This window comes from Nicotiana tomentosiformis, chromosome 2, assembly GCF_000390325.3.
Source record: "Nicotiana tomentosiformis chromosome 2, ASM39032v3, whole genome shotgun sequence".
Classification (NCBI taxonomy): domain Eukaryota; kingdom Viridiplantae; phylum Streptophyta; class Magnoliopsida; order Solanales; family Solanaceae; genus Nicotiana; species Nicotiana tomentosiformis.
In genome coordinates this window covers 126503720-126514494 of record NC_090813.1, presented here as the reverse complement: position 1 = coordinate 126514494, position 10775 = coordinate 126503720, and the positions used below count along the sequence as shown (strand labels likewise).

Sequence of the window (10775 nt, the reverse complement as noted above, 5' to 3'; positions counted from 1 at the left end):
ATTTTTACGGGTCCTTACACTCTCTATAACAATATCCATATATAACAGTCATTCACTATAAAAATAAATTTTTCTCAGAACCGATTTTTTAAGTTATATTTTACTTCTCTTTAACAGCTTTTTACCTATAACAACAACAATCATATTTATAGCAGAACACTTTTTGTAAAATTACCCCTCTATAACAGCCATATAGAATCATTAAGATTACTATTAATAGATTTAAAAATATGCACATAATCTTTTCCATCAAACAAAGTTTCTATCTTACATAAGATATAAGATTTCAAGATTTGTACATGATATCTTTTTCATTGGAAAAATTTCAAAAAATATTTAGATAGAAAATTTAATTGTTAAGCTCTTAGATTGTCTTAAGGGAAAGCTATTGGAAAACTTTTTGCTGAAAATTTGGACACGAATCTTTGCCAATTCAAACGTTATATCACTAGTAAGAGAATAAATCTATAAAATAAGCTACAATTATAAAATTCTTCCATCAATCTTGAAAGAATTTATTTTTTAGGTAGCTTTAAAATTTCTGCCTTAGAGTTTAAAATCTTTATACGTTTAGTTATGAGTTTATTAATAATGTATTAGCTTTTTTCAATATTTAACTAGTGAAATATACATATCTTTTGAGATCGAAAAATAATTAATTTTTGGATAATTTTTATCTATAACAGCTAAAAAAATATTTAAACGTCAAATATTGTTATAGGTGTATAATAACAATTTACTATAAAAGCTAAAAAAAGGACTACTTATTTTAATAAATTAAATCATGATATAGTATAAAGGACAATGGAAGAAACTTTCACAACGGGGATGTGGTACTTCATCACAATATCAAAGAAATACTACTTATTTAATTGCAATTTTAATGATCTAGCTAAATAAAATCAATATTCATTACTTTTAGAAATTTACACTTGTTTAATATATTGTTTATAAACTCAAATGCATTGTATTTTAATAAACTCAAATGCATTGTATTTTAAAAAAAAAGATTAGACCACGTATTCTAAGACTAGTAATAATAAATGTCCAATGTAAAGCTAATGAGTTTATTTATTCTGTGAATTATGATCTGTTCAAAGGAGGCGCTGTTAATATATAGAACCTAGCTAGCTGAAATCGTATTAATTAATGGTCAACCCAGATACAAGTGCAACTTTCAAACATCTATATATGTGAGATGCATATTCTCAATCTAAGAAGAAACTCAATATTAAGGAACTTATAATTTTTTTTTTTCTTGCATTTGTTGCATGGATTCATCTACCCTGACAAATTCACGCCTTTCCTTCTCGAAATCCTAAAAAAATTAAAAAGAGCGAACCTCTTATGTTCTTCCCCTTTACTCTGCAAAATTCAAGAAAGTATGCATTAACATGAAATCCTAAGGAATTAGGCTATTTGACAAAGTATAACTCCATTCTCATTTAATCAGTTAAAAGTTCACATTTCAATACATAATATTTTACAATGTTGGGGTTCTAAAGTAAAACACAAATCTAACTCAGAAGTTACTATAATACAGAAACCCATAGCCTTTTTTACAAATGATCCAAATTATATCTCAGTAGTATAAGTTCACCAGACTTTCTTCGGGCCCATAAGCCCAAGAACTTCTTCCCAAAGCCCAACATTTCCAACATTGGACAGCCCAATTACACTTGGACTACAAGCTGCTACTGTCCAATAACCAGCCTTAATCTCATCCCTCAATTGATCTCTCTCCCATGCACAATACCCATCAAAAAACCTAAAGTTTTCAAGTCCAACTACATCCCTTTTTACCATTTCAGCAGCACATCCCACACTCTCTTTTGTACCATAATACACATTCTTCATTACTTCATCAAATACCCCACTTTTCCCAAGCCCATCTTCTACTTCTTCATTTGGGCTTACTAAAAAAAGCCCTTCTTCTAAAGGCCCACCAAAGAACAACGGCCTATTCGCAAATGTCCCGGACATGTCCAATACCGACGATCTCATTTCTTTGATTGACATAAGTGATGGCCTGTTGAGAATTAAGCCCGTTGGGCCTATTGGGCCCATTGACAACAAGAGAACTACGGTCCGCTCGAAAATGTGGACGCCGTCGAGCTTTTCAGTGGCGATGAGCAAGCAACCTTTCTCTGGTTCGTGAATGGTGTGAGCCCATTTGCTACCAATTGTGACGGCCGGAGGTGGCGGAAGATCGTCGACGGTGTCGGGATTGACGACGGAGGAAGGCTCTTCTGACCGGGAAGCTTTTTCTCCGGCCACCAATCTTGCTCGAAATGATCTCCAATCCGTTTCAGCAAAAGGTCTTTCTTCATCTTGAGGTGAAGGTGATGGCAATGATGAACTTGCCTGACAACCTACAAGTACAAAGTTTTCTCAGGTTTCCCAAAAATACCATCTTTTTGTAGTTTCCATGAACCAAAAATAGACGATGCAGAAATTTTTCATTAGATTATCTAAAAAAGTGAACAAATGAAAAACTTTAGGCTGAAATAATTCCTTTTCCAAATGATTGAAATTACCCCTAACCCCCCTGAGTTATTGTTCTCGAATCACAAATTAAAATTAGTTGCTTAAAATGAGTGTAATCTTATTATACGTGTATACTTGAAATTTCTTTTTCTTCTCATGTATACATAGTAATTGAATCCGCAGACTCCGCCCTAGATCTAGCTCTGTTGATTTGAACATCACAAATTGAATTGTGGTTTCTCGATCACTGGACTGTTTCATCAGACCTACACGAAAATACCATCGAAATGCAAAACGGAGAAAACAAGAAACAGGGTACTTACATGTCACTGACAAAGGAGTGCCAACTTTTTTGAGCTGATGAAACTGACTAACAAATAACCTTCTTCTTGTAGAATAAGAAATTCTTGATCCTAACAAAGGGAAGAGTTTCTCTACGGTTGCAGGGAAGGACTTTGAAGTGACAAAGCAAGCATCCATATTGCTTTGAGAATTTCTTGAGTTATTTCTCTTGCAGATTGAAAAGGGTTCCACTAGAAAAGCTGAACTCTATATTGGATAAGTGGATAGAGAGAATTCGTTGTGTTTTATATGGAGAATGTGGTTAAATGTAGACCACAGGAAGCTTTAGAACCAATCCAATCCAAGTAGGATGCTTTTTCACTGTTGGCAGAGTGACTTTCCCAAAAGTATGGGCAAATGGATATGGCTTTACACGTAAGAAGACAGGACAACTGCTGTAGGATTATACGTGTACTTATGCAGAATATTGTTTGGTTGATATGAGCTAGAAGTGGCTAAGGTTTAATCTGCTAAAATCTAGTGCATGTGTTCTGGTACTAGCCACAAAGGTCAGTATGACTTCCTGTTTCTTTAATCTTTTTTTTTTTTGGGTCGTTTCTTTGTTCTTCTTTAATGGGTTGAGCCGTAGACTCGTGTGGTTTCAAAGAAATCGAAAATTCGCACTAACTAGAAACTGAATCAAATCAACTTAGATAAATTATTTTTCTAAATTTGATTCTATGTCCATGGATGGGGCGGCTTTTTAAATTGTATTCCTCCATTAAGAAAGCAGTAAAGCTGCTTTAAAAACCTCCCACTAAAAGGGAATACCAAATCTTATTATTTGGTTCAAGTGTCAAATTACATGAAAGCATAAAAGCTTCTCCAATATAGTCACTACCACCTAAAAGATCAATTAGACAAGCATAATGCTCTAATTCAGAAATAACCCCATAATCTTTCTCCATAGAACAAAAATAAGCTATCCTCATCCACCAAACCAATACAAAGAGTTTGTGGTAGAATAGTTGAAATTCCTTCATATTTAATCAAAATTACCGAATTCGAACTCTAGAGAATGAAAACTTTTTTGTTAAGGAGCGCTTTACTCCCCTTGAAAGGCTTACTTGACACAAATCTTAATAAACTTCAGATACCAAATGGTCATACCCTCCCCTCCCACACACACCCCTAAGGAAAAAAAGTGTATAACTCTATGTGCACAAGATACCTAACAATGTCATTTCATCAGGTTTCATGAGAGAAATGGCTAAAAGCCGTGCCTTCTTTCCATATCCATGTAAAGCAAACCATGTATCAACATTCCAAGAAACTAATATATCTCCTCAGACTGTATAAGCAGCATACTTATCAATGAAGGCAATGCAAACTAGAGAATTAACCTTGTACATACTTCTCACAATTGGATCATGCACTCAGTACTCCTTTATCCAAACTAAGCATACAAGATCAGTACAAGCAGCTAGAATACTAATAGAAGCGACAACCTCAAGGCTCAAACCATCTTCCTCCATTCAAATGCACTAACTCAGATGCCTCTACAAGCCTTTTTTCAGCATATCCAGAAATCATCTTGTAATTCATCAGTATGAATTTTGATGTTACGGAGTCAGCGTATTGAACATGATAACTTTCTATTCATCTAATTCTCCTCATTTTTCTTCTCATTATACAAGCCTCATATTCCGAATGGCTTGAGTGCAGAAGCAAATCAAGAATGTTAAGTCAGTGAGTTCAGAGTGCCATTGCATCCACTATTACTTCATAAGTTAGTAGCAACGGTTGCGTATTTAATATTGAATGTGTGTATTTTTCAAAACAATTGAGCTATATACATAGAGCTCAAGATACACTAAAATCTACTCCCCCACGCAATATGCAGGTAACTAACTTTATTAATCTGAACACGAATCTTCCTCAACTCTCACAAGCGTGGGTATTTGGCCACGATCAACAAAATCTATCTTGTTCAATCTAACACAACCAAGCACTTTCTCTGGCAACTCCTCTGGCTTCTGTGCCTGTGGAATTTAGTGAATACCCAATGAGCATACATTCACCATTTATAAAGCCAAAAGTAAGCCAACCATCCACAAAACTAATCAGCATCATTTTTTCTTTCTGAAAAAGAAAAATGGAAAATGAGAAATGAGAAACCTGAATTGTTAGACCAAGATCAACTATTCCATGTCGTAAACGTTCTCTAAAAGCATCAAGCCCCTTTCTTGCTATGTAGCTGAAACGATGAATGTCAAGATCAACTTCAAAGTAATCCGGGCCCTGCAATAAGAAGAGATTGTGCACATTGAGAATAAGATGTTGCTAAACTGACTACAGATTAAAGTCATAGTATTGAAGTAAAGATCATTAGATGTGTCCACCTGATAAAAGTTGTGTTGAGGGCGAGAAAGCACAGGCTTTTCATTGTAAGCATTCAAAAGCTTCCTTTCAGTTGCACTTGAAACAAGCTCATCTGGATTAACTAACCCAACCATAATCTTCAATCTCTCTCTGAAAGGAACGATTGACTCTTTTGCAAATCCTTTAACCTTTTCCATGTCATCTTCGATGAATCTCTACAACATAAATCAGTAGCACATTTAAATGCAAAACTAATAGGGAACCAGGGCGTATTGGAAGTTCTCCCATTCCCCTAGTACCACTATCAGGGCTAGATCTGTACCAAGCATGACGAATAACTGCCAAAATTAGTTAAAACATGAGAAAGTTTATTTTGGTTTCTCTTGTTTACTAACTTAGGAAGATTGCTACATATCAACCAGACATTTGAGCAGTTTCTTCCACTCGCATGAACACCTTTCCCAAACTTTGAGTAAAGTAGAAGGAGAAAAGGAAAAACAAAAGGAGAAGAAAAGGTGTTGTTTTTGCTTCAGAAAGATTACATAAATTACCTTGATGAAGTCTTGAAACTGAGGAGAGATGTCCTCCTCAAAACTTTCAGAAAGTTTGAAATATATTACAAGGCTCAAGCCTTCCCCATCAGCATCACCAAGGAACATTGGAGCAGGATAAGTAGGCAACTGACAAAGAAGAAAAACCTTATTACTAATTAGAGTAGGATATTTTATCTAATGAAAACTCCTTTGGTCAGTTGGGAGAGACTGATCTAATACCTGAATGTTAACAATTAGTAATGGAGGTATTCTTCCATCTCCTTTTATAGAAGGAAGCTCAATGTGCTGTGCGATATGATTGATCTTTCTTGGGCAAACAAATAAGTCAACCCCAATTGGAATATAAGGAGACACATTAGGAGCAGGGCATTTCCTCTTATCTCTGCAGATTAAATGAAAAATGTAAAGTAACATGTGTAAAATCCACTACAAAAGTTCAACAACAGTAATAAATTGACAAAGAAAAGGATAAGTTCAGAGCGTACTTGAAATAACTATCACCGCGGAGCTTGAAGTTTGAGGGCTCGATCTTTGACCAACTTCCTGCAAGGGGCTTTTCTTCTCTGCAACAAGGAATTACGAGCCCAGCCCTGGGGCGGAGAAGATACTTTCTTGAAGAACCTACAAGAATACCACTATGTTTAATGTACCATTGAACTAGCTTTCTCAATAGCTTTTCGGAAAAAATAATATACAGTACACAAATGGAAAGTGGGGGAAGTACTCACGATATTCATTCTTTTCTTCTCCATCAACAGATGTCCTCTTCAGAGAAAGCCTTATAATAGTTGATTTCTTTACTTGAGAATGTGGGCCTGAATTTGATGCACAAATGGTTTTGTCGTTGAAACTCAATGAACTAACCAGCTTCGGTAAGACAGACTTGAAAACATTCTCCTGAGTTTTCTCCTGTAATTTATCCTTTTTTACACTTTTAAAACTTGCATAGGCACAATCCAAATTCTTCTTTTTTTTGGTGCCAAGGTCTTCACCCTTCCCTAGGGATGGATCATAGTCTTGAGCACTTACAACTACAAGTCCATTTGGTTCCTGAACTACATCTTTGCTCAAAACCTTCTCGGTTTTACTGCCGTCTATCATGAGATATTTCTCATGGTATTCTTTGTACTTGAGTTTGCTATCCATAAAGCATGATGAAGTTTCATACTGAAGTACTTGTCCACTTGAAATATTGGGGAAAATATCTACAAGAAGCGAGAAGGAATAGAATGAATAAGTAATAACTTTGTCACTTGGTTCATTAAACTTAAGAAAGAATCATTCTAACATATAGTTTGCCAACTAAACAGTAATGTCGTAATGTTGTCATAGATTCCTATCAGCTTCTGATCTTCTGGAAATGATATAGATCCATCGCCTAAAGAGCATATGATCCGTTATGCACCAATAGTGTCTAACTTCAAAATAATTCTGAAGGAAAACTTACGAAAATATAGAAAAGATTAAGAATTTAGCAATTTCCGGAAAAGATAAGAGAATCATCCAAACAGAAAGAAAGGGACAAGAACTGCCAAAAACATAGGGTAATGAATAAGGTGGTATTCTTCTCTTTTTTTTCCTAAGAATGATGGCCTTCTTAATCCATAGAAAGAAGGTCATCAATTATAAGTATCACTTAAACACATTCAAGAACAGCAAAACAAAATTGGAAATTGACATCAAAACACAACTAAATATGCCCAACATCAATGATCATTACCTCCATGAATACTACTGAAGTCATCATCTGAGTCGGACTCCAAAATGCTGTGCGTGTCAAACCATGCTTCTTCTTGGCAAAGAACTGTTAGCATGTAAATATCTCATCATTTTCAAGCTTAAGGTTCAAAACTTTTTCATTGTCAAGTTCTTAATCACACAAACTCCAGTTGCTAATAAGACGCTTTCAAGAGAGAATATCCCTTTTCTTTTTCCTCATTGCGAACAAGAAAAACATCAGAATTAACACAACCACTAATCTATCAAAGGTAAAAAAAAGGATGACAGAATGCAAAACTTTTAGCAGGATATACTCTTTTGATACCAGTGCCCTAACCGAATGAAACATATTCTGCCCAACAACAAAATAGCAACTCCAGAAGACGTTGAAAAGAACTTATTTTGTGAGATCAAATGGGAAATATCATTTTGATGGAGTATACTAAGGTGACATTTCACTTGTCTAGGATGATCCGTTCAAAAGAGATCAAGTACTTATCACTTCAAGGATTTAATCAGGTAGGTTTCTCATCGAACATAGGCATATGATATCAAAAGATAATAAGGTTCAAAATGAAAAAAGAGAGTATACCATTAGCATCTATTTGACTATGTTGCCACTGCAACTGAGTAAGATGGAATGTGGAACTGGAAACCTCAGATCTTCCGGAGGTTGTAGTTGTATGAACAAACTCACTAACAGCAATATCTGTCACCCGTGCATCGCTGTTTCTTTTCCTGGTTCCTACTAGACCTGAGTTTGAATTCTTTCTATGGTATTTTCTGTGGCGATGATGGTGTTTCTTCCTTACCCTGATTGTGTTTGCTGGAGTTGATACACAACCACCCATTATTATGACTCAGCTCACAAATCCCACTGCGAATTGCTGCTGCACCATGCGAAGATGCAAATTCCAAGTTTAACACAAGAAATTAAGTATACCTGGCACGAGAACAAGAAAAACTTTGAAATTGATTATACAACTCCATAGCATTTCAAAATGTGACAATTCAAAATAAGAACTATAATAATCTGTCCAAGGTCTATGTTAAAACCGAAGTTGTAAACACATACAAAGATGGAACAATTAGAAAGGACTTGAAATTTTGATGCAAAACATTATATGCATTCTTGATTCCTGGACTACACAAAGCTTACCTTAAAGGAATATTAATATCTGGAACTAACAGTACAATCTACAATGCTCCACCTTTCACAAGAGTGAACAAGAAAAAAGAACTGCTGTCGCTAATCTCAATAAAAGCTCACAAATTTGTTCATCACACGTTACCGGGACTTACAAAGAAGCGTTCAGGTAAATCCACATATATAAATTGATCTTGATTTAGCAGTTCTCAAATCTTATATACTAGAATAAAACTCAAAAAGATGGGACAAAAGCAGCTTTTAACAGGGCTTAAAAGCAGTGAACCTTATAAGACACATTTAAAAATAAGGAATCACCAAGAATATTACTGACATACAAAGCAAACAAGGTGCACAAAGATGGCTAAGTACAAAGGAACAATGAAACAAACTTTAATAATTTCATGTGATTGCAGATAAAAAAAAGCAACAAAAAAAAAAAAAATTGGAGACATAACTGAAAAGGTGAACATAAAGTAGCAGGATCAAATATGTGATAACTAATAAGCTGCTTTTCCATTTCATTTTTTATTTTTTTTATTTTTTTTCTTGTCCTGACTTTATGAAATCGTTGATGATGAAAAAGGATGGAATGAACATGACCTTGTTTTCACTTTCAGAGGCTTAATTAGACAAAAGATGTCAGATTATTATAGACATAAGAAAAAGGGAAAAGGAGAACGAAGAAAATGGGTCCACATTAAGATCATATAACAAGCAAACAAACAAAAGAATAACAACAAAATTGTTGTTAGTATAACAGAAAAAAAGGAATAAAAATAACAATGCAAATGCGTAGGGAAGCAGAAAAAGCCAAAATATATAGAATGAAAACAAATAAAAAATATGGGAAACAAAGATCAGAACTAAAAACTCACAATACAACAAGCTACTAATCAACAGGTCAGGAAATACCTAGGTAGGAGGATGAAGACGTTAAACACGAGTTAAACAAAATTAAAGCCTCGTTCTTTGAGCAATAATATAAACAATCAACCATGAATTTTCAAAAGAACCCATCTTTAAACCCTTCAAAAATTATGACAAAAAAGCACCTACATCTCAATCTCGAACTAATTATAGTTCTTTTTATATATACTCGTTATTTGAACCTGTCTAAGCATGGACAGAGCTATGAGGCGATGGGAAGGTTCCTTCGCCGGAAAATTACATTATATAAATAAGGTAAATTTATTTTTTTATATTTTTTATGTTAAATCTCTGGCTTCTTGGCGTATTTTCCTTCTTCTTTTTTTTGAATCTCCCCATAAAAATCTTACCTCCGCCATTGTCTTTAAGTACAGAAAAAAGGATTACAAAAGAATGCAGAAAAAACTGTAAAAGAAGCACGAAAATAACAAGGCTAAGTAGCTGTGTGATCCAAAAAATGCAGAAATGAAGCACACCTTATATAAAAATGCTGGATGCGCAACATCAGCAACATATAATTAATTATGTGAAAAAATTATGTACATACCTTTTTGGGTATTGAATGAAAAAAAAGATGATTAACAACGAAGAGACGTGAATGTGGGTCTCCCTCTCTTGTGAAAGAAGAAGAAGGAAGCAAAACTCAAGAACCAGAGGGAGAGAGAGGGAGAGAGAGCTAGCGAATGGGTCCGACGGGTCGGATCCAAGCTCTTTTTCTAAAGCTTCTCTCCTTTTTCAAGTAGCTGTTCTATTTTTCGGATATTTATATTTTTCTGAGTATATTTTTCCTGTTTATATGTGTATGGATTTGACAGAGATGGATAATATACAGAGAGAGAATTCAGAATTCAGAGGAATCAGGAAAGGAAGAAGAAGAAGAAGAAGAAGAAGAGGGACAAGAAGGTCAATTTAACTACGTCTAAGAGTGCGTGCGTTTGTTTATTTGATGTATATGTAGTCCCGCCTGTCCCCAACCAAATCATTATTACAAGCCTCCGTCCCTTTCTCTGCCCCCCACCCCCCTCTGTCGAGGTATTATTACTGGAATTTGTTTTTTTAATAAAACATTAATTATTTTTGTTGTCAAAAGAAGACCATTTATTTTGCATCTCGTAATTTCTTTTTTTGTCATATTATCCACGAAATTTATTGCATGTACATGCAGTTTTAAATCAACTTTAAGTATATTTCTGAGAATTTATGCAAAATACTCATATTCGTTTAAACCAAGCTAGTATACACCGACAAATTTTACTTAAGTTTTTTTTTTGTTT

At 34.6% G+C, this 10775-nt stretch overlaps 2 protein-coding genes across 3 annotated transcripts; both read right to left on the bottom strand.

Annotated features, from left to right (window-relative positions):
* Positions 1-1418: 1418 nt before the first annotated feature.
* Positions 1419-3142, bottom strand: LOC104085338 (uncharacterized). Its single transcript, XM_009589345.3, has 2 exons — positions 2811-3142; positions 1419-2372 (listed from the first exon to the last, which is right to left on the bottom strand). The coding sequence occupies exons 1-2, from the start codon at positions 2965-2967 to the stop codon at positions 1597-1599; spliced, it is 933 nt and encodes a 310-aa protein (XP_009587640.1). The 5' UTR covers positions 2968-3142; the 3' UTR covers positions 1419-1596.
* Positions 3143-4523: 1381 nt separating this feature from the next.
* On the bottom strand, positions 4524-10326 carry LOC104085337 (uncharacterized). 2 transcript variants are annotated; one of them, XM_009589342.4, is made up of 10 exons: positions 10049-10326; positions 8017-8367; positions 7426-7509; positions 6434-6910; positions 6191-6326; positions 5925-6087; positions 5703-5831; positions 5172-5366; positions 4948-5070; positions 4524-4811 (listed from the first exon to the last, which is right to left on the bottom strand). In XM_009589342.4, the coding sequence occupies exons 2-10, from the start codon at positions 8273-8275 to the stop codon at positions 4686-4688; spliced, it is 1692 nt and encodes a 563-aa protein (XP_009587637.1). In that variant the 5' UTR covers positions 8276-8367; positions 10049-10326; the 3' UTR covers positions 4524-4685. The 2 variants fall into 2 exon arrangements, with proteins under 2 accessions (XP_009587637.1, XP_009587638.1); XM_009589343.4 differs by lacking the exon at positions 10049-10326 and adding an exon at positions 8584-8605.
* Positions 10327-10775: the final 449 nt, after the last annotated feature.